Source organism: Parambassis ranga, chromosome 21, assembly GCF_900634625.1.
Source record: "Parambassis ranga chromosome 21, fParRan2.1, whole genome shotgun sequence".
NCBI classification, from domain to species: Eukaryota; Metazoa; Chordata; class Actinopteri; family Ambassidae; genus Parambassis; species Parambassis ranga.
In genome coordinates, this window is record NC_041041.1 from 10,362,334 (window position 1) to 10,387,572 (window position 25,239).

The 25,239-nt window shown below is 42.1% G+C and overlaps 1 protein-coding gene across 1 annotated transcript in view; it reads right to left on the reverse strand.

The window, feature by feature from the left end:
• anos1 (anosmin 1) overlaps window positions 1-15,675 on the reverse strand; it is a 38,316-nt gene extending 22,641 nt beyond the window's left edge. Inside the window, exons 1-2 of the mRNA XM_028394470.1 lie at window positions 15,427-15,675; window positions 9,638-9,685 (exon numbers count right to left, since the gene is read on the reverse strand). Coding sequence (XP_028250271.1) covers window positions 9,638-9,685; window positions 15,427-15,618 — 240 coding nt within the window. The 5' untranslated portion in view covers window positions 15,619-15,675. The remainder of the gene's footprint in view (window positions 1-9,637; window positions 9,686-15,426) is intronic.
• Between the last annotated feature and the right edge of the window lie 9,564 nt (window positions 15,676-25,239).

A 25,239-nucleotide genomic window follows, 5' to 3' on the forward strand; every position in this document is an offset into this window, starting at 1 on the left:
TGCTGTAAGACGATTGCGCAAGCACAAAAATAAAACTATGTTGATTATGGACTGTAGAAGAAAACATGAACGGGGTCTCGAGGGACCGTTTGAAGCCTGGAGTTTTATGCAATCTTGGCATAAAATGGTAATCTCTGTCAGATCCAGAACAAAACTTTTGGACAAAATAAATGGGGGATGGTGGAGCTGAGCAAGTAACTGGAGACTGTGGATCACTGCAAGCAAGCAAGAATATGTTTTCTCCATGTAGCTGCAGATGAAGAAGTTGTTGATAAGTTTGATTGATCCATCCATCCATCCATCCATCCAACCATCTACCCGCTTTATCCAACCTAATTTCTTTAAAAACAGTGGTAGCATTATTTTCTAGCATCCATCCATCATTCAAACCACTTCGTCCTGCAGTGCAGGGTCTTGGGGGGTTGGAGCCTACCCCAGCTATCTACGGGTGAGAGGCAAGGTACACCCCGGACAGGGTGTCCATCACTGGGCAACATACAGACAAACACTCGCACCTATGGGCAATTTAGAGTGACCAACTGACCCAACAAACCCGTCTTGGGATTGCGGGAGGAAGTTGGATTACCTGAGAAAATTTGCTAACATTTAGCTCATAATTTGAATGCATCAGGATGGATGAGACAGTGGGCTCGACTCCACTCCGCTCTGTCTGTGCATCACTCGCTCCCCTGCCTTCCCTCCCTTTCAGAGCAAAGCCACAACGAGCACCATTACTCTTGATTACTCATTCTTATTCATGGCACAGAAGCTCCTTCCAGCTGCTTTATATAAAATTAAAAGTCAGTTTGAAACCAATCCAAAGTCTTTGTTTTTAGACAAAAGAAAAATCTATAGCATGCTTAAAATCTCCTCATCTGCAAGCTGAGACTCTCATTACAGGTTAACCTGGCTGAAATATATTCCATCAGGTGCTGGAGTGCTGATCTGATTGAGTGTAAAATCATATGCTAGTAAGGCTTTCCAATACGTCTCAGACGTGCCATTAAGTTACAAAGGACTGTAAAAATATAGCAAGTAAATCAGGAAGAAGATATCCTCATCCTAGGCTGCTCTAAAGTCTAGACACACTATTTCCTCAACCTGGCGTGACCTTATAGTGCTCCAAGTCCATGAGATACCGCGTATTTGATTTCTGCAGTCCTGTAAATCAGCACAGGTGTGTGTTGAGCAGACAGTGGGTGGATCAGGTAGATCAGCAAGATTAACAGTGTGCTGACTTGAGATGTGAGTTTGCAACTCTATACTCAGCAAGCTCACGCAAGAGCTGATAAATATGAAATGAGTTTTTCCATAAGCAGGATACAAATCCTTTATCTATATGCCACAGTTAGCTTTTTCGAAAGAGTATTAACACGGAATAAGTCAGAGCTGGTATTTCACACACAATAAAAAGCAATGCGCGAGAATCACAGGGCGTTTTTATTATTCATATAAAGTTTCGGTCTGTTACATTTCAGTGGGCAATAGATGAAAAATGCTGCAGCAGTTGTGGATTTTTTTATTATTATTATTATTCTGAAATTACATAAGCCTCCGCAAACTAACAAGAAACTCTCAGGGCTCATAGCGTCAGTGGAGGATTGCTGAAGAAAGGGAGGACAGATGTAACGAGTATAGCATGTCGGCGTAGCTGAGTGCATGATGGATGCCCGAATGTGAAAACCAGGTAATCTGTGTGCCAAGAAAACTGACTGCTGTCATCTGGCCTCTGTCACTCTAACCGTGCCTCCAGATAGAGGTTTAGAACACAATCAGCTCTGTATGTGTTTATCAAAGACAAACAGTCTTCTGCATGCATCAGCAGCTGAGAGAAAGAGGAATGTAGCTTTCTGACATTTGGAAGGAAAGTTAGAATCACCGCTTACATCATAATCACAGTCAAAATCTGGAGAAGAGTCCAAGGCCACTGTAATAAAGTGACCCTATTCTGAGCAGCACGCTTTTTCTCATCTTTCCTGTAGACCGGACTGACTTCTTTGGAGATGCTGATCCTACCTCAAAAATGTCAGATTGTCTCTTAGCATGTTGTTAACTGCATGGACATGTGTCCTTGGAGTCTGTGTTACAATTTTACGAAGCGCTGCCTAGCAGTTTGGAGGAACACAAACAAGCCGAGTTAAGCTGGATTAAGCATGGACACGCATGTGATAGCCAGATTTGAAAATAGGTCTGAACGTACCCAGCTTAAGGGCTATTCGGATTCAATCCTACTCTAGCTGGATTGACTTTCTCCAGTGTGAACGAGGCCTAAATGTCCTGTTGCAGTACTCTGCTCACCTGTATGTGGTGATGACAGCCAGCCATCCTGAATAGGGGGTGGGTGGATTCAACCTTCAGGTACTTTCTGCCACATTTGCATTCAGCAGCTTTACCGTGCTATTAGAAGCAGCACCCTCCACGAGTGCTGCCACCTCTTCTCGGCTAAAAAGCCCCTGAGACAATGCAAAGTTCTTCTGTATTTTAATGTTAAGTGAAAAAAACTCCAGAAAGTAACCAACTTCTAACTACCTGTACAGTCGCTCAGATGTGCACGGAACAGCAACCTCATCTAATTTCTTTCTACCTGGCCAATTACTTATCAATCAGCTTAAGAATGCAGCCATATCCAGACTATATTTCTTCAAATTTCCCACACACAAAAAATGACATATTTTCCAACTATGCACATGTTTTACAACCCTGAGAGGGACGCATGCTGCGAACGTTTCCAGTGTCATAATTCCTTCATCTTTACAACAACTAAAACAATGTCTTTTTCCAACTGCAGTGGGGCTAAAAAGGAAAAATGTATAGGTTTTAATACTTTGTGTTTTTGGTTTGTTTTGTCAGCTCAGTGACGGTGAGTAGCCTAGCAGGTGGTGTCACAGACATTCTTCGAGCATCACTTTAATTATTAATTTAAATGCAGTTGAGGGCGCAGACAACAAAGAGCTTGAAAAGGAATAGCTCGGCAGAAAGTGAGAAGAAAAAAGAGGAGGAGCAGGAGGGGCAATGCATGAATTATACATTCACTCCACAATCAGAGGTGCCTGCCTTATTTATGAGCAAAAAGCCCACACAGCTTAGCCAGAATTGTGCTTTGTCTGCTCTGGAATGCAATAGCAGTTCACTTAATACTTAATGACTGAAGTTTCACCCAAACACACACACACACACACACACACACACACACACTGATGCCCTGCTCCTTCTCTTACAGGTCCTCTGCCATCTCATCTAATGTTCTGCAATGACAGGAGTCAAAATTACAGTGGCTGTAACCAGAGCCTCAGTTATCACCTACCTCTGAGCTCAGTTTACATTTCATGACAATTAGACTCAACAGGATGTATCCATCATGTGGGGTTAGATTGGTGATAAAGAGGCCAGCAGGCCTTTCACTGCGACGTAGGCATGGGAAAACCAAACCCCTCTGCACTGTTCTCTGAAAACCATGTCAGATCAGGCCGACATGTGATTTACAGTAGTATTTACTCCCACCCCATCACGCTGACTAACATTATGATGCATATAGAAGCGGAGCAGAGAGCGAGGATCACATGATAAAACACTTCCCCGCAGTGCCAAATCCATTTATTCAAACTGTCCATACAGTTGATTTACAGCCACAATAATGACCTCACATTTTCCATGCAGGGGATGAAAAACACATTTCTGCCGCGGCGACATCACTCACAGCAGATAGTAAAAACAAGATAAGGGATGTCAGTCCTGCCTGGCATGTTCTTTCAATGACCACTCATGCTGCCCCCTACCACCCCACCCCCCATACCCTCATTTTCAAATGAAATGAGACCAGACCTGGAGGTTCAGTTCCAATGTAGGCCAACAACATGCCATCGAGGGCAGGAAAGCCGCTGTAATCCCATGCTCCAGTCACATTCCACCACTATCTCCACTTGTTTATTTGACTTTCAGAAACACTTGAAATTCACTAATCCTACTTGCCCTCTCCAGCGTCCACTAACAGCTCCTTACACCAGTCACTCCTTTCTTTGACTTGTAAGATTGAGCAATGGTGTGTAGGCCAAAAAAAAACAGTGACATGATGCGGCCTTGTTTGCATTATGTTCTTTTTCCACAAAGAAAGGCAACCCCAGACACGTTGAAGACTTTTAGCGGTAGAAAGCAAACAAAAGATTCATCTCTGATACATGTTCGGTCTGGAAATCTCAAGTAAAAAAATGACTCTTCTGAAGTCAAGAAGGTTAAGAGTGAGCCGTCTCTATCACAGACATACATTCTGTTCCGTTTTTTTTCAACGTCCTAAAACTGTCACACTCAATCTATGGGATTTATCTGCAGGATGCAGCAGCTTTGAGGGGAGCTGTAATAAATTGATAAGCCCCCCCTTCCCCTCATCTACTAAATACATCAGCTTTAAGATTCTTACATTCTAATCTTCCTTTCACCGCTGTGACTGAGCTGGCACCGTCAGTTTAGTGACAAACTATGAACAACAACCATAAATTAAGCCGCGAAATTATTATTTTTTTGCTTTAGCACTTTGACACGTGAGCTTTAAAAATCATGGCAAAGCGATGTGTGTGTGTGTATGTGTGCTGTAATCTGTTTTATTCAGCAAATACATGCTCAGATTGAGAATGAACACTTATATGACAGCAGATTGTCTCAGTGTGACTGGTCATTATTGCTGAAAGAGGATTTCACAGCAGCTTTGATTACATTAATCCTCTGAGAGAATGAAATCCCTTCTGACAGGGAGAACATGGGAGATTGGGCTATCTAAAATAAATGGCCGCTATTTAAAAGGCCCTTTCTGTAGGATCAGAAAAAGAAAAACACACAGGTTGGTATGAGATGAGTGAACAAACCTCCTCATCGACCATTTCTGGACTGATGTGAGAAGGGCAGTGGCTGTGTTGGTCCACAGCACTAAATGTGTTAGTAGTTTTTGAGCCAGATGTTTTGCCATCCTGGGCAGCTCCTCACACTGAGGTCACACCTAAAAAGAAACCTCTGCTGGTGTTTTGAGCCATGTTGAATTCTGCCAAGGACTGTTCTTATGAGGATTCAGCTGCCTCCCAAAGTAAACATTTGTTTTGTGTTGATTTTCAGTCAAAATTCATTCAGTCATGTGACTATAGGTCAGAGGTGAATCAATCATGGCTCTGTAGTTGTACTACAGCAAAATCAACTCGTTTTGTGGTCCAGTGGGTAAAAAATGCACCCAATCTCAAAACATTTGCTCAATAATTCAGGTTTCCAGAGTCACACCCCATGTTTCCTGAGCCTTTATACTAAAAATTACATCTCTTACTGTGGACCAGTGTTGCTATCACACATTTTTTCACGAGACTGGGCTGTGAACAGACAGCTTCGCAAAGCGTTCGCTGCTGAATAAGTCTGAACTGCAGTTCCACAGCCTCTTCGCCTCCTCTCCTGTGGCCACGTCTTTGGTTTTCTTTTTTTGCTGTGGGGGTTTTCATTCCCTGCCACCCACCATGTGAATAATGAGCTCCACAGATAGCAGCCAATGAAGCGACCCCCCCCGTTTACCAATGAAACTTAACAACCATGTCCAGATCAGGTCCTTCCTGCTGGGACTGACCAGCCCTGCTTCACACTCCTCTGCCTGCCACCCACACACACACACTGACACTGCTTCAAACTAGATGAAATACAACAAGAAGAGCTTCAGAGCTGCATTTTTACATGACTACTATTTAAAAATTCATCACTCAATTCACAAATAAAATTGAAAAGGACCATGGACAGTTTCTAAAATTTGTTTTGCTTCAGTGGCAGGCGGTCCAGACACAGCCAACATGACTGATTGATTTCTAACATAGCTTGCTTTGAGGTGTCGGTGTTGGTAATGTGACTAACACAGGGAGGTGCGATGAATGTCTGGCCTCAACATGACCAAAAGGTGCTTTGAAGTCTGTCTAAGCACCTAATAATCCCAGCCATGCCCAGCTGTAAAACAACCAAGCAGCACCCACTCTATCACATCTTTTCAGTGCACCTCAAAATATACTACCTCACCCCCAAACAGAAGAGATGACCATACAAAAGACTTGTAAACTGCTTCAAATGAAAGTGACCCTTCCACAAAGTATGCAGCTTTTATCCCTAATTAAAGCGAGAAATGCTAGCGGCCCTCCTGAATTCATTTTATAGGTTCAACTGACCTGGAAAAAAAAAGAACAACTGATGGGGAAGTTTGAGCATTTTATTTTGGCGTGAGAAAATGTGTGGGTTGGCAGGGGAGGGAGTTGCGAGGGTTTTGACAGTGGGCTTTGAAAGACACTTTTGAATGTGACATAGTAGCATTCCAGCGATTGTTATTCAGGAAAACCACTCCAAAGCTTCCAACATGTGAAGACGAAGGCGCAATGTTATCCAAAAGAGTAAACACTTCTTATTCTTGTGCTGGAATTTGCAGCTTAGGGTGTGATTGATAGAGAGGGGAAAAAAAGAGTGCTCAAAAGAAACACCTGGGATATGAGAGACATCTATGAAAGACATGCACGACTCATTGACATCAAATAACAACCAGACAATGTTCCTTCTTTTTTTTTTTAATGCTCCGCAAATGCTTGATAAGTAAATGCAGGCACAAGGGTGATTCACAGAAAAATAAAGAGCTAAGTCAACATCTTTCTGCTAAGAGATGTTATATTAAAGATTACAACTAATTCATAGAGCTCCCCGTCTCAGCGGAGAACAAAATAAAAGTAAAAAAGCATCATGTGAAAGAAAACAATGAGCTCACCAAGGCAAAGGGGAAAAGGAGGACAAACAGAAGCTGAATGAGGAAACTCTTTGACCATTTTAAATGACTGATGCACATCTATTGCTTTTTTAACACACACAGCTATTGGGATCAGTACTTGTCGAGACATTGTAAGTAGCACTGAGAGGGAGGAAAGTGGCACTAAATCATCTCTTTTCATGATACTCACTGTGCTTGCTAAAAATATTCCACTTTCTTACTCAGGAATCAGAAGTTATGGGCACTTTCCACTGACTCCCTACAGGCTAACTTGTCAAAGCAAAATGTCTTTTGTCCTTCCCTGAGAGAAGTGTGAGTAATGAAGCGCACCGCTTCGTCGCAGACCAGCATTCAGCTGCCTTAAAGTCAATCCTAGCATTTGATGTAGATCTGGATCACACCCATGGGGTGGGTTGGTGGGTGGTGGGTGGTGGGGGGAGGCAGGGTGGAAGCAAATCCTGCTAATATCAGCTATGCTGTGAAGGTGGAAAGCTTCTTGGCTGCTTCCCATACGCACACAAAATCTATTTAGTTTGCCCTAAAGAGAAACACTGAGTTTTTTTTTTTCAAACTTTCAGGGAACATATCCAAACTTCTCAAATGGGGAGCTCTAACAGTGTGGAGACAACATGACAATAGCTCATGGAAACGCCTGCTGTCTGCTTCCCTGGCGTTTCCCCGCTGAATGGAATTTGTCTGCTGGTCCAGTGTTATGGCATGATAATGACTCCCCAGCTCTTCAAATGCCACCTCGCTCTGCTCTAGAGAGAGGGCAAGCAGGTTAATTACCATGACAATGGGGGACACTGAGAGCTGGCCGACTCTGGACACCGCATACTAGATGACCACGATGACTCTCATCACAAATGGAAGCGGGAGGCTTTGATTTCCTAAAACGCAGACAGATGGACGGGGTCACAGCATCTTTGTCTAAACTATTAGGCGGCCCTTCGTCACATTTTCTTCACAGGCAGGGAGCTCTCAGAGGCTCTTTAACAGGTCTCCTGGGTGGACAGGCCTTCTGCCCTAACGCACTCCCCCGCAGCCACTGCCTTTGTCTCTCTGTTTGACTGTGTGCTGTTCATGAAGTGAAGAGGCTAATCAGCGGCTGTAGAGCTATTCAGAGAGACCCACTGTACAGCATGGGCCCATTTGGTACAATTGTTAGAATGGTCACAATAGCTTCAAGTGTGCACTTGAGCCATTCATGTGGATGTGAAGTGTAGGCATGTTTGCTACGAAAATATTGACTTCGCCCTGCGAAGTTAAACTAAAAAGACCATGCCCGGGCCTGAATCCTGAAAACCTAGGATACAGTTAAATTAATTGAATTAGGAGAGCACTTGAAACCAAGTCTGACAAAGTAGCAAGCGCAGCATCTCAGCTGCACAAAGGCAACACAAGCATATCATTATTTTTAAGGGCTTACATCAAATCCAACCTCATGTATTTATAGCCAACAAGTCAGATACAGAAGTGCTAACTGGCATGCGTCTTATAGCAGGCAGAACAAGAAGTCAATTAAAAGGGGTTTCGGACATTTGCAGTTTGAGTTTCAGTAATGTTAGCCGGTTGATTATGAAAACAGTGTGCAGCTTTTTAGACCTGCAGCCAGCAAAAGCCTTTTCAAACATAAAACTCTGGTGCCAAGAGCTGATGTTGGCCTTCACAGTGGAAAGGAGAGAAACAACTTTCACAACATTATGGTGAAAACAAAGGGTTGCCTTCTTGACTTATTTTTTTTGCAGAGACTTTTTAAAACTTATGTTGCATCGATAGTGCGTTACCTTGATGGAGTAGGACAATAGCTCCCACTGTATCCGAGGCAAATGCAAATCTCTTAGGAAACAATTTGAAATTCAAAAAAGGGAACTTAGAAATCAAACACAAAGGCTGATTTTGCGAGGCAGTTGATATTAGACACTGATTGTGATTAATATGAACGCCACACAGGAGACCATGTTAAGTAAATATCTGCAGACACTCTGTATTTTAATGAGTTTTCAATTAATCACTGTGCTACGCTTTGTGCAAATCCTCAGCATGCATTCCTTCTACAAATACACCAGCGTCTCAGGAAAAGCTGATGAAATGCACATGAGGATGACATCTAATTTGTCACCACCTTTACAATAACACACTTCCGATGTTATTTTGACACATGTTTTTTCCAGCTTGAACAGAAGTTGAGAGAAAAAGCACATGCACAGCTCCATCAAAGATGAAAACCGTCTTCCTGTGTGCCTTATGTTGTGTCCTAATGGTCGAACAGCACTGAATCCCATTCTCGCTGCCTGTGCGAAGGAGATGAGAGCCTTTGACGGCTACAGAAAGCATTGTTGAGATTTCTACTTGGACCGGGCTCTTGCTAGTGCATCCTCCTTCTTTTTCAGCTTCACAGTGCTCTCTGAGGGCCTTGTCAACAAGCTCCAGGAGAGCCTGATAGAATATGTCAGCACTATCTTTTCAAAGGAGCTGTCAACACCGGCTTTGTATCAACCTTTCTTTGAGACAGGGCACACAACACACAAACAAGCCCTATGGGAGGTATACCGTAATGCATCCTGCTGAAATTCCAAATGACGACAGGAAGGGAAAAACAATCGCACTTCACTTTCATGCATAGACAGGCATTTAACCTCTTGAGATCTATTTTAATTGTGTTCCAATTACAAGAGCAAATGACTATGAATGAAAGCAGAAGCAAGCACGGAGCTGAAAAGCAGAGAGTTTCAGTCTGTGTCAACAACCTGTGATTCCTGCAGGCATGACAAAACTAGTCTTATCGTGACTCCTGCACTTTATGTATTATCTTCTGATAATGAGGCATGTATGCATGCATGCGTCTCATCCACCAAAGAAATGAAACCACAGTACCTTGGAGCACTGCTTGTGATTCTGGCACCACACCAATGATCCATTACTCTGTGAAAGAGAAAGAAAAACATCATCAGTCATCAGGCACACTGTAGAAAATACATTTACAATAATCAATTCATCACTAAAAACTGCATAGCTTCGACCCTCTCGCGGTATAGATCTTCATGCCCCTGTTTGATGAACAATAATAATACAACAGTATGTCAGTAAAGACATTTCAAAGATTGACTTGTGCAACAAGCAGGAAAGTAGGGGGGGGATCACAGCACCAAGGCTAGGGCAAACCTCTGGTCATTTTCAGCAGAGCATGGTGACCTCAGCTTTTCTGAGGATTTGTTTGATCTCTCAACAGGCAGCCCCGAGGTCACAGAGGCAGGAACTGATGTCAGCACTCCTGTGCAGACTGCAGATACTGCCAATTTCCTCTAATTGCTGTGGAAGTACCACCTCCTGCACTCCAACAACATAAACATTTGTTCCTAATAGTGTTGTGTATGTCTAAGGCCTCAAAGTGTACACATGGAGGATTGTGAAGTGGAGGGGTAAATGGCGTGTGCAAGTGGTCACTTCCTGTATTCTATCAGGACGAAAAATTATGCCGTTATTCTTTGAAAATGACATAATTGTGTTCAGTTGGCATGTACAAGGATAGTGTGTCATAATAATGATCACCAGAGAGACAAAGCAGAGCTTTAAAGTCAATGCTGAAAATGTTTTTTATATATACATTGACTGACACAACAATAATGCTAGGATGCTGCAAAACCAAAACAATGTGCTTAAAGTAGCATCACGTAGCGGGAAAAGGACAGCATCAAGCGAGTTCCTGAGCATAAACTACACCTGTCGCATTCAGCACGCCTTCACCACAAAGGCAACTGAAAAGACTGGCCTTCATGTTGCTATGCAGCCTTGTATGAATAAGTGCATATAAAACTGTCACCATGGCTGCCAACAATATGAGATATGAGAACTTTTTTTGCGGATGAGTGCTTGACGAATGGACTTTGTGCAATCATACGTTGTGTTATCGAACGGAGTAATTCTGTTGTTTATCTAAGGGGGCATGTTGGTCATATTTTTGATCTATTATAACACTAAACCATCAATTGTAGCTTCTACTTGCCTGACTAAACCTTTTAATATGTGATGGGTTATTGGAATTCTGTCGAGTCAATGACCTGGATCTGGTTGTGGGTTTCGGATGCTCCCTGTATGTGTGCAGTGAAGCCAAACTTTTAGGGTTCTGCAGGCAAAAGAGAAAGGTCTGCTTAAGTTCAATGTCAAGTTCAAAGACTTTTCCCACAATGTAATCCAGAAGAAATTTCCCATGAGACACTAGGAGAGAACTTATCATTAAAGGGTTTTAATTTGACATCCAGTACCAGTAAGTGCGCTGCTTTTAGTGTCAAGGATAATGGTCAAATGGCTTCAAAGGAATCCGTGATTGGATGGTCATGTCTTCAGAGATTCTCTTCCACAAAAAAATTACAGATAAGGCTGAAAAATATATGAGTAGGAGCACTGAGAAGACTTGGAATAGTTGTTTAATTTTGTTACCAAGTGAAGCAGAAATAAGAGCTCATTTTGGCCGGGCGGTTTAGTGCGCATCAGCAGGTTTTTGGCCCTTTTGTGTACAACAGAACAGAACACCTTTGCTCTGTTTGGCCAAATGTTGATTTGATTACGCCATACTAGTACATCTTTTTGTCCTGCACCATAAGATTAAAATCCCTGTGGAGTTTACAGGGGGGAAAAAATATAAAACGATCAATACCACCAAGCCAAACTCCACTGGTGACACCACATAAATAACATTTTGACAGGTAGGCAATGCCACTGGATAATTTATACAGATTGTCACAACTATAGACCATGCCCTAAATCAATCCTGCTTTTGACACCTTTCTTTGCCCATCCATCAACTGAGATGGGGGCGAGATCCACAGAGGAGCTAATTTTGCTGTGTGACAGCATCCCTGTAGAAGAGAAGCTCAGCAGGATGTTGCCCCAGCTGTCCAGACCTGACCCCACCATTTCAGAGACCAACGGGGGAATAATTATAGGTCAGGACTTCATCCCTCTGACTCACCATAACATTCCTCTGCAGTCTGAACATTATGCAGTGCTGAGGACTGTCAAGGACTCCAGTGAATGAATTCTTTCCAGATCTCCTCCTGTGTGACTGAGGGTGGGTGGTTAGGTGGGGGGGGGTCGAATAGAGCGGGCCAGACAGTGATCTTCGAATGTGTGAACTCTGCTTTACGGATGACAGTGGAGTGACTAAAGGAGTCATGTAAACAGGGCATTTATCACAGAGATACATTACGGCAATTGTCAGCTGAGAAGTCGGAGCAGGTGGCCAGGGGGCGTGCTGTATTGTCTAGACCACTGAGAGGAACATAGACACAAATCTTTTTATCTCCGAGAGGATTTCATTCCATCGTTTGGAATATGGAAGTATTTTTTTTCTTATGGAGCTCTGATTTGGATTAAATGCATCTCTGTTTACACTGATCAGCATTTTACAGGAACTACACTAGACAATGCCATCAGACCTTCTGGCCAATTTGACAGGAGACACGACTTCAAAAGGACAGACTGGTGTCTCTTGTCTGTTCTTTGACAGCTCAGGGGTCCTCAGGCATCACCAAAATAACTTCTCCTCCTTAAGGGCACATATGTAGCACTAAAATAAAGAGCCTCAAGATTTAGGCTTTGACATGAGTGGGTGTGAGGGCTGCGGTCACTCTGCCCATCAATTTTTCACTTTATGTGAATTATTTGCCCTGAAAGTGAGCTAATGTGAACAGCGCACATCCAATGTTAACATAAAAAGGGTGTTTCAGAAATCTCAAACAACACTGGTGTGTAAAGTTGTCTCCACTTAGGAATGAAGGCTGTTTGTCAAATGAGGTAGCTCAGGGTGTAGCAGCACCGCTACGAGCTGAGATTTACAGACGCGACTGCCGTGGCTTAAAAGCGTTTACAGAGAGCAGGAGAGAGAGAGAGAGAGAGAGAGAGGAGAGGCCAGGCTGCATATAGACCTCTATTCATCCGCTGTCTTCACTAATGAAAAACTCCACACATGAGACGAGCGCTGGCTGAGGTTTGATTCCCCCGCTGGTTATTTAATATCAAAGGCCAAAACAAGGGGACACGGAAAAACTACTTTCCAATGTTTTTTCTCCCCTCCACTTAAAACACAAATCTCTCAAGCTAGCTGCTTAACCACACGGCGAATTAGAAATGAATGAGTGAATTTAACATGCTAGATTTTTTATTGCATTGAATGTAATAACAAGACCACATGGACACACCTTGTTTTTGGCTTCACGGATCCCCACATAAATAATCCACTACAAGGCTGATGCTTTCAGAATACATTATTACACGGGGCTCCCAGCTCGCTCTTAAGATTTTAAAGTGTCCGAGCCTAATATTTATGGTTGGGTGTTCCCCTCTGTCTATTGTACTGGGGGGGTGACAAGTTCCCCAAATGTGGAGTAAAATGCCGATAAATCTGTATTTGGAAATACTATTACATCAATAAATCTGGAATTGCTATAAATCTGACAAGCAGAGGACTACCCATGGGTTTCCTAACTCTGCAACTCCATGCTTGTTTCCATTTAATTCAGAGCTGCAGCAATTAAAACAGGGTCTGATTTGTGTTCTGATTCAGCCACATAAAAAGAAAAAAGACGCGTGGGTGTTCACAACATCTGTAATAACATCGAATGTCTCCAAGTGTCATTCCAGCATTTGCAGAATGGTCGAAATTAAAGGTGATATGAAGAGTTTTGAAATGCATCTGCAAAAAGTGTTAAAGAGGGCAAAACTTGCTACTTGTACCATGACCAAAATAAGTAGCAGCCCATATAGATTACAAGATATTGAGTAGACACAGAAATATATAAAAAAACAGTAGTGTGTTTGACATAAAGCCTTGGCATTTCATTTCTATTGAGATGGAAAGAGTTGTGTGTCTGGGTTTTCCTATCATGTATTAAATGACCCCTGAAGGATGTCCGAGTTGAATTAAGAGGTCTGTCATCTCAATCACTGGAGTGGAGCTGCCTGTCGGGCCCGTCGCTGTAATAAGATCTGCCAGAGGAAACAGATCCACCTGTAGGCTGTGCTGACTGAGCATGCTCCTCTGTTGTGGCAACATTACATTACAGCTTATCGCATTTAGCGCAATTGGGCGCCAGCGTTTAGCAGGAAGGTGACCTCAGCAGAGCAGCACTGGTAGCTCCTTGTGTGTGAGTGTGTATCTCGTACATGCCTATGAGGTGTGATGCTGGCATTTATTGGCAGGGCCAGGGGGTAGAGGGCAGGAGGGGGAAAGAGGAGGAGGTGGTGGTGGAGGAGGAGGAAAGCCGCCATATGTTTTTGCAGCTGACCAGACCCCCCATTCTCACATGAAAGGACTGTTTCGAACACATAGGACAGTCCTCGCAGATTATCAACAATTGCCGTCTATTCTTAGACCTACACGCTTGCACAAGCAAACCTTCCTTATCACCAACCACAAAAATGCCCCTCTCTTCAGACAAATACCTCCCTCTCTCATTTTCCCCCTCTCAGACTCTCAGGCTCTGCACTCAATTATACTGGCTATTAGCTCTTCATTAGAGGTGAGACTCCATCAGTTATTTGACTTCTTAGCTGGTGACTAATTTAATTCCCCCCAACTTTGCAACCCTGGGCTGCACTACACTCTTGGAATCAAAACAAATCCCTGACACCACTTGCCAAGTTAAGAAACACTGTTTTCAATCTGCATCTCCACTGTTTAACTTTCTACCCTCACTGCAGCACATCCATCCTTCAGCGCTGTATTAACACATCGATCCCTTAATCAAATAGACAGAATTAACCGCAGTAGGCCTGGATCCTTTGGACTTGCACTAGATCAATAAGTGCTTTCTAAGTAAAAATGAATTGGCAGCGTAGAAACATTATTACAAATTTACCTTGCTCAACAATGTTTCCTGGCAATTAGGGATTCATTAATGCACCTTAAGATAGACGAGCCTTGCAAATGCAAATGAAGTGGGCATAAAGGCAGTCACCACAGACAAGATAGCTGGGTGAAAAGGAAGCAGAGAGGAGAGGGATCAGTGACCGGTTCCTTTTCTCTGGAGACTTAGGAGAGAACAGTGTGTCCAGTGGAGGGTGGAAAACAACTTTTCACACCACAGGCCAGAAGAAGCTTCAAATAAACACAGTGAACATGCTCTGTGAGGACACTGGTGTAAAAACAAATCTCATAGGTAAAAGAAAAGTTGCCCACTGTTTAAAGTTACAGCAGCTACCACAAAGAGAGAGAGAGAGAGGTGGGGGGGGGGGGATATCTCATTTTCCACTAATTAGCAAGTAATGAATGGAAACTGGCTGCTCTGAGAAGCATTCATCATCCCTCAATCTCAATACACTGCAATGTGTTAATTAGGGAGGAATACATTTAAAAGAAGTGTCCCACTTCATGACTGTGGCAACTTTGCAACGCAACCCTTCATATTGGCTCTTGTGTCTTTAACCGGTGCTTTTATTTTGGCGACAACAAACGTGGCAGAAAATCAAACTAAATGTCACATAAGCACCATTATTAGTGTGACCTGCTCCTGCTGCCTTCTCACAATGCGCTCAGGAGGAAAACAGGTTTATGGAAAAGCATCGGCTTCACTGATGAAATAACACAAGATGGTGGTGATTTTTATTTTTTTATTTTTCACGACAGACAGCCAGGAGTTTCAGTGACCGCATGCTCGTAAGCCTACCTGAGAGTGCTTGAAGAAAGCGGAGATGCGAGTGATGTGCAGACTGAGGCATCTCGAGGCGCATCTTGCTCGGTAAATGCTGGCAGTGAAGAAAGAGTCGTCCTGCTTCCTCGCGGACACACTTCCCGTGCTCGTTAACGCTGTAATCCACAAACACAGTGTCACACACACGTTCAGGCTCCTAGAAAACATTGTCCCGCTGTTGTGTATTTAATCCCCCTCCGCGGATCGGACAACACTGAGCGCACAGGCTCCGCCGAAGAAACTAAAGAAACTTCAATTATACACTGGGGAGGAGTCACCGGGCTCACGTACCCTGCGATTGGAGGATGCCGCACTGACTGACAGACACGAGGGGGAAAAAAAGCAGGTACACTGTCTGTCTGCTGCATATAGTCCTACACGGTACTACTGTGCGGTGAGCACAGGAAGAGATCCGCGTGGAAATCAGCAGTCAAAAATCACAACTTAGATCAGTGACATGAGAAACAAAGATACACAAGCTGGATCCTGCACTATACAACAGCTAATCTACATGCCATTTACTCTCAGGTTCATATAGTATTTTATGAATTCACACCCTTAAATATGAGGTACTGAGTAAAAGAAATAGGTCAGAGGAAAAAAAAAGCACCTGCTGTTATGGAGAAACTCAAACTGCAGTTCCTCAGATGTCCACTTGAGGTCATATCCCATAGACCTGTGTGTTAATCTGCAGATTTTACCAGCAATAATAAACATGTCTCCATTCAGAATCACCATTGATTAATTGTGGATGATGTCACACATCAAAACATTGAAGGGCCAACAAATCCGTACTTTTAATACTTATAGGACTATCACACACCTAGCCGGCAACTGTACCCCTTGTTTTTGTAATTAGCCCTGCATTGTTGCCATTGACTCTCTCTATTTGCTGCAAATTAGTTTATCTGTTCATTTAAAATTACTGTTAACTTATTAAATAGGGTTGACAGCCTTACCCTCTGTCAAAAAAAGCTCTTTAACCAAACACCTGCGACACTGATGACCGCCTGATACTTGGACGTATACCGCCAACCTCATCTGTTATGTGCTACAGACCTGTTGTTCTGTATCAGCCCCTCACATATGGCCTCGGAGATGCTTGCCAACATCCCAGGGAAGCCCTTTCCCTTCAGCTCTCACCTCCCACTTTCACAGTAGCTTGGAAAAACAATTCTACATGGAAAACTATTAAAAACCATCCTGACTTAAATTCCTCACGATGGACTCCCAACTTCTGGCATCTTTTCATTGCCCCGGGTATGGAGAAAATATGACATGTAGGAAAATCTTGAAATCCTCGCTATTTATTGGAGTTAAGGAGTGAGTATTTAATTAGAAAGTTCCCTCAAGGGTTTACAAGACACTCCTGCTTTTGTCAGCTCCTGGAGTACTTTCCTGAACCCCATTATAGCAGTAGCATAATGAAGTTTTATAGGTGCTGCTCTTAAACTGTATGAAGAGTGGGAGTGAACACACACTCGCACACCACCATCATTAGAACTGGCTTGAGTCACCATCTTCCCTCGGGCCAGTTATGCATTTATGCCAAATAGTTTCTGACACTAGGAATGGTAATGTGGTTATTAACACATCCTAAAGAGCAGACACTGTCTTCTTTAATACTGGGGATCATGAAATCAAACTTCACATTCAACCTCGTTGTCACTGATAAACAGTCGGCTCAGCTGAGAGTGAGCAGACCACTTTGCTCCTGAGAGCACAAAAAAATGCCCTTCTGTCATTCAGATCATTTCACAGCTGTCTTATGATAAGATACGTTCATTTCCCTGGTGGTCCCAGGCATGTGATGGAACTTGGGGTGAGAGATCCCTCACTACTCTTAAAATCTTTAAACACGGATGTCTGTGTACCTTAAAGAATGGCTATAATGGCTTAATTTGTTGGCTTATTACAGCCATGTGTGTTGGTGGGGGTTTTTATAGTGTGCAGTGAAGAAAACACACTGTCTGTGTGCGGTCTTGATGTCTCCTGCAGCCTGTGGGACACGTATCTTTCTCTCAGACGCCATGCTTTCATTGACTGGGAAAAGCCTCTCCCTGTTGTGAACTGAGACTATTAAGCTATCCAAAAGTGGACACGGTTGTCTGTTTGGATTTCATCTCTAATTTATGTCACAGCGTTATTTCACGCACTCATATGTATAAACAATGTGGTATAATGTGTACTTCCAATATATAGACCTGAATGGAGATAAGCCATCATGAGTCAATTAAAAAAATGCAATTCAGCTCCTGCACGTCATTCTTAGTTTAGACGATAAAATATGTTTTAACTTACACCAGCTGCAAAAATCTGCTTTTCAAAATTCTCTCTCTGACCTTTCAACAAAAATTAACACCAGCATGATCAATCAATATCTGTACTGATATATAGAACATCTCCTCTTTCAGAGCTGCTTTTGTTCAACTACACCCTACTGCAGCCTCCCCACTTATATGTTATTCTAACTGACGACCGGGACATGCTGGTGCGGTGAGCGACCTGCTGCGACTCTCAAAGCTGAAAGAAGAAAAGAAAAATGAGGGTTTCTGTCACATGATCCCACAAAAAAACGTCTCAGAAGATAACACGCCGGTGTCTGTTTTCACCCCCCCCTGACACCAAAAAAAAAAAAAAAGCGCACAGCGATCAAACACCCGTGTATCTTTGATGCTTAAAGGTGCAGGTGGACTCCATAGTTTCAGACTTTGATGGAGGCGGTGGGCCGCTCAGATCAGAGGGCTTTTGTTGTGAACGCTAGCAAACAAAAGAAGGAGGAAGATAAGTGGAGATTAAGACATGAACCAAATTTACTTATAGCTTAGTCTTTTCTTCTGTTTAATTTATTAACCTGCTCAGGCTATAAATGATTATAAGTCAAATTAATTGATACTAATTCTGAGGAAACAATTGCAGGAAAATCAACAAGCAACACTAATTAAAAAAAAGTGACATCTTATCTGCTGAAACAAGCCACCCAAACGGCATCGCTGCAACAGATGTTATCTTCCCTTCGGTATCGTCCATCAAGTGCAGACAACGGTGAAAGACAATACTCACGCAACGCCTGATTAAAACACCTTTCATCACATTGCCAAGATAAGCAAGGTAATCTCTTAATGTAGCAGGAAGGGGAAAAATTTTTGATTTTCATTTCTTCTAACAGTGTATTATGTCAGTCATATTCCTGTCATTATATCTGTGATCATTTACATTAAAAGCTTGTGATTACTCAATTTAATGTTTTTCCAACTAGAATTGATATGCAGCGCACGTGTCTGTATGATTCTATCAGGTAAAAGCAGTAGTAGATATCATGTTGGATGATGTAGATTTTTCCTTTTTCAGCTCTACAGTGACCCTTTTGTCTATTCATGATATCAACTCTATTTATTGCTATGTTCACAAGAATTTCCCACATTCCCTGTGAAAATATTTGTCTTGTATATGAGGATGGAAAAACCATGTAGGATATCTAAACACAAGCCAGCGTGAAATATTTTCCCTCTTTCACAACATCCCAAAAACAATGCAGCGTTGTGCAATCAAGGTCCACTACTAAGCTTCACATATAAACCACCCACTCAGAGCTAAAGTTACATTTTGGTCTCAGTTTAGACAGTGATGGTTGACTGACAGCTGAGTATCCCTCAGTGGTTGTTAGCAGGCCCGGGCGATAATAACAGCACCAAATGGGGGCTTGTGTGTGTTTATTTTCAGAGTGGATATAATAAATAGACTAAAAGGACACAAGGAGGACAGAGTCAAGAAACAGCACCAGTTCAAGCCCGTGTTATCCCAATGGGGGACATCTTTGTGAATAGGCACTGTACTATTTTTGTACCACTAGATGGCAATGTGTCCACAGACAAATTCGAGGCAATCGCTTTGAGACCTCCCTGTCCTTCCCCTCCCGCCCTCTCTTTCTTTTTCTCACAATATTTTCCATGAGATGATCCAGCATTAATATCCAACAATGAAGAATTTATCAGGGGGGGGGGGTTTGTTCTCTTGTCTGAGGCAAACAATTATCAGATATGATAGAAAATAGAACTCATTCTGTAACTTAATGTAATCCCCCTCTCTGTGTATGCTTCACATACACATGCATGTACACAGATGGACATATTCAAATGTTTTTACACACAGTACATAGTGTAGCGGTTCCTAATTTTATAGGGAAATGCTAACAGATCCTAATGCACTCTGAGTCATTTTATTTTACATATCAGTCCACAAAGTGCTTGACATCTCCTTTTGAATTACTTTTATCAGGATGTGTGATAACTCCTTCCTGTCTGTTACACAACCCCATCATTCTCAGCCAACATGTAAATCTCTCAGAGCCTCTGTTCTGAAGGACTGTAACAGCCATTATCAATGGATCCTGAGAGCCAGGAGAGTAATATGCTGCATAACAGCTCACAGTGCTCTGTTAGGTGTCTAACTGTATGTTAACTTATTATTCACAGTTACGTTGCTATGACAAATTAGGAGGTGGAAACTAGTGACTGTACAGCAGACAAATTTATCTGCAACAACACAATGTGAAGTGAAACTATCCCTGCAAGACATCAGACAGTAGGAATGTTTTTTTAAATGCTCTCACGCTGTCAGCTCAAGAATGTTTTAGCAAAGCTTACTAGCACCGAGTACATTAAAGCAACAAATGTGTCTATATACAATAGTATCTTTTATATCAATGAACAAATCTATCTTTAAGGCCCTGTTTACACTGGAGAAAGTCAATCCAGCTAGAGTAGGATTGTATCTGGATAGTCTTTAAGCTGTATATGTTCAGACCTATTTTCAAATCTGGCTATTACACATGCGTGTCCGCACTCAATCCGGCTGTTTTGCTGTCCTCCAAACCACTAGGTGGCGCCTTGTAATATACAGAGTCCGTTCAGGCTGCAGTAGGACCGCGTGTGCGCATGCATTGTGCGTTTTTTTTTTTTTTGTCCCGAGCTGCTCGTTCCTTCAGTTTTTTTCAGTTTAAAAAGCAGTTTATTCCTTTTATTCCTTTTCTGTGGAAAATATACCCGGGGCAAAGCTGTCATAGTTCGACAGTTGTTTACATACGGCTTTTGTACACGACCCGGACACTGTCCCCGTGAATATATCACGTCGCCAGCTGAATTCGCTAGCTGCATTTTCGTTCAGACCTGAACCACATTTGAGCCACCTCCACCTCCGAGAGGTGGATTGAAATCAATCAGGATATATCCAGATATGGCCCGAATCCCGCTCTAGCCGGATTGATTTCCCCAGTGTGAATGGGGAACGGATTGGCTTAGATCTGGCTCAGGTCAGAAAGCAAATGTGGCTAGTTCATTTTCGACAGGGCTATGAAGGAATCAACTGCTTTTTAAACCGAGAAAAAATTAAAGAACAAGCGACACGGGACAAAAAAACGAACAACGCATAAGCGTTCCTACCATGGCATGAACGGACTCTGTATATTACGAGGTGCCACCTAGAGGTTTGGAGGACAACAAACAAGCTGGCTTAAACTGGATTGAGTGTGGATTTGAAAGCCAGATTTGAAAATAGGTCTGAAGGTATCCAGCTTAAAGGCTATCCAGATACAACTGACTTTCTCCAGTGTGAACGGGGCCTAATGTGTATGCTAACGATTCTCTCATTTTTATGCTCCTCCCCCTTAATGTTCAATGTTTAAATATGAGAATGTTTAAATATGTTTTAGGTTTTGGAAAATGCAATCACTTTATGAGTAAGTTACAGCAACATCCATAGTTGTAGTAGTAGCCTCATAAACAATGTTATTGCCATCTAGTGGCACGGCCTGGAAGTGCACCGGTCCACATGATCGACTTCTTATTAGTTTATCTAGATTTGCCTATGTACTAATTTTGGTGTGAAAAGGGAAAATGTCAAGGTTTCATGGCAACATGGAGATACTCTAGGAAGCTGAACGTGTATTGGCTGACCAATTCATTTTAATTTCAATATGGATTAAGCTCCATTAATGTGAGAAGTACAAATTCAGTTTTACACCAGTATAACCCAGTGTTGTCTACAGAGTCTGACTTAGTATCACATCTTTTGGCAAGAAATCAGTTACACATAATATATTTCAATATAAATTATTGTAGATCATGAAGGATCAGAGGGGAGTAGTTGGATTATAATGACTAAAATGTAAACCTGAACTGCAGAACAATATAAAATTCCAGCTGCAGAAGGAATTTCTGAAACATTTAAATGCCACTGTAAGAACAAAGCATTGTAAAGTCATTGACTGCTATTGTGCTATAGGGGGAGGAAAGGAACGACGAGTCTGTTGGTTGCCCAGGTCACCAACCCTTGACCTCTGTCCCCGACCCTTGAATCTCTCACATCTGTCTGCTTTCCCGCCTTCTCTACCTCCAACTGCTCTGTCAAAGGACTTTGATTATGGCGGGATAGGAATGCGACTGCCTAAAGTAACACAAATGTTTTTTAAACTCTTAGATGCTCTTGAGAAAATGATCATGATTCAGTGAGCAAGTGTGATTATATAAACAGCATGTTTCCAGAAGCTGACATACTGTAGGCTATAGTTCACTGGAAGTCTGCTTTGTCAAATGTTCCCTTTGTTTATGTGAAACCAAAGCGTTTACAGCTTAAAATAGAGATGTTTGTTCCTGTAGTCTACTTTGCTTTGTCTAAAAAAAAAATAGGTCTGTAGGCTATGACATAACAGTGTACCACAGAAAGCCTTCTGCCTTTCTAGCTGGTGTAGATGGTTGCAGAGGGGGAGGGGAGGAAGATAGTGGGGGAGGTGTTGTACACTGTATCTACAGACACAAAGCATACATTTTCTCTCTAATAGCACACAAGCTTGAATATATGCATGCAAGCACACATTTAAAGATCACAAGCAGCACTGTCTTGCAGACAGGCCCCATGGTCCTTTTCTCTTTACAGTAAATAAAGCAGCGGGGTTTAGGGCACTAAATCCAATATGTCAATGAATGCCACCAGAGTACAATGAGAAATTGATACTAGACTGGTTATTCCCCTGCCACAGGCTGAGCTTTCCATACGCTGCTTCCTCAGCCTAATAACGACACAACAAGAGTCGTGTGACTAGTGCCACCCTTCCCCCACCAGTACATATTACCATTGCTCCTCAGTGCTGTCTAGAAAGGTCATGTGACCCTCATCAGCTTCCCCGGGTTGGGGGAGGGGAGGCAGATTGAACCTGTTCTTTGTTAGGAGGTCAGCCCAGCTCTTTGGCAGGAAGTGCTACTACCATACACCATGTAATAGAAGTGCAGCTGGGCCAGGAGGCATATGTGTGGTGGGGGATGTGAGGCAACTGAGTCTTAGAGCAGTCATGCAGTGGAGAGCGTGTACACATGGCTCACACTGCAAAGCACAAGAGGCTTAAAATGACAACACAGGGTGATGTAACAGGAAGAAAAATGAAAGAGCCAATTTAAGGACGGGTGCATTTATTAGCATAGCTCAAGCGTATGAATATAGTTGGTATACCCATGAGTGGGGACAGATAAGGACAGCTACACACCAGGAGAGGGCATACACAGTAATATCTGGTTGTGATTTAGATGTACCACCTACAAACTTGCACTATTAGTTCCTCACAGTTTCAATGCATCTTTACTACTTACAGATTATGCCATCCTTCTGGTTTCATCAGACTGAAACCACATTCAGGCAGTTTGCAGTAGAGTGTGACAGGGTTAGTATGAGGATTAGCACTTCTAAAGTCCCAGGGGATGATTTACCAGAAAAAAAGTAGAATGTTGCATGAGTGTGAGGTGGAGCAGCTCTGTTAAAGTGAAAGAATTCAGTAAGTTGAGGTCATGGACGCCAACCTGTCCTCATTAGAAATTGATTGAGGTTGTTGAAAAGACTGGTGTTTACAAAGCTGTGCACTCTTCAGTGAAAATTCTCTATCCAATATTCACAAATAACGATGTGAACAAGCTCAAAAGTCATGGTCAAGGGGACCTGAAATATTGGTTGAAATAATAACCAAATACAACAAAACACAGGCAAACGTAATGTTTTTCTGGTCGACACTTGTCACCATGGCAGCCATGAGAATTGTGAGGCAGCTTGTTGCACATGGGAGACGTTCTCCTCATGACACATTGCAAACATTACAAAAGAGTATGTTGCATATGAAAGCATCATAGCTTCCTAAGTATTTCTGATGCCTTAACAAATCACTGACTAAGAATAAAAGTAAAACGATCCAATACAGGATATTAACAGTCTAGTCTTTAAAAGTCTTGGTCAATACCACCATTGGCTCCACCCTGTGCATTTATTGACTTTATCTGTCTTTAATGTCGGTCAGTAAAGACAGATAAAGGTCTTTGCTATAGGAAATATTAGCAATTGACCTATAATGCTATGACTGAAAAACATTTATGTAGATGTCCAGGGATATAAAGACTGCAATGTAATGATGATTTAACTTGCTGTCAACATCTCAGACATCTGCAAGCATGCTGGTAATTTGAGTTTATTGCACACAACACAGTCAGCACATCAAAGTAGGAATGTGGAATTAAACATTGTGCTTCCACTTATATATGTCTAAAGTAAGATATTATACATTGTGATCATTTCTGTATATTGGAGTTAAACCACTGTGAAACTGCAACTCCCACAAAGCACCACATCATAGCATATCATTTTCAGTTAGACTGCGAGGATTTTCGGAAATGCATAAAGCACTTTATAAGCAATTACATTATTCTGTAGTATGCCATACACTATAAAATGTGAAGTTCAAAATCTGATGTTAGTGCCATCAAACCCACAAAGAATCTTACAGTAAGATTTCATGCTGCGTGTTTTTAAATGCAGATAGGCATTTATGTAAATCAATAGGGCTGCATGTTTGAGTGGAGCAGACTTCTCATTACTTTGTGGAAAAGACAGGCTTCACTTCTTTACTGAAATACACATCAACTTACCGGTAACAACGGGAAGTGAAACTGTTATTTCTCAGACGGGTGAGTTCTTACTGTATATCCAGTCATCTGGTTTAAAAAAAAAAAAAATTGAATTACCGTACCCTAGAAATCTAAACTGATAGGACTCTCTTTGCAGCTTGTGGTCCTACAACATCTGCACATCAGAGACAGACGACCTACATCTGCTCATCTGCTGTGATGATTTGTTTATTTATACTGGCTCTCATTCAGAATGTAAGAGTAGCGTTTCCACATGCAACCACCTTTTCCTCATTCATTTTAGTCATAAACAAATTTCACGAGTAAAAAAAAAAATCATATAAAAGAAAAATAAGAATGAATAAAGATACATTATTTTTTGTTCAATCAGTTCACATTTGTGATCCATCCATTAAGGTTTGTGGATGTAGAACTTAGATAAGAAACATAAATAAGTAGTTACAAAGTTCAGGAATAGGAAGTGAAAAATGCTGATGCGTTTACAGGTTCTTGGGAATAATTTGCTGCTTAAACTACCATTTTCGGTCCGTGAGTTGGTTAACAAGAATGTTTTAATGGCTGTGATTTTGGTGATCTTGGATTAAAACCTTATTTTTTTTCCACATTCTTGTAAATCTGTACTATTCCAACAACACATACTGGGGGTGGCCTGGATTGGAGCAGTGGAAATAATCTGATGCGCACATATTGCCGTGTGTACGGTAACCAAAGGAATGTGTCACACTGATGTCAACTTGTTATTTACTTTCCAAACCTGAATGACTGAGCAAGGCGAAAGGAGAATTAATCAACCGCTGTGTGACCGTGCAGGCGAAAAATAGTGGAGCGT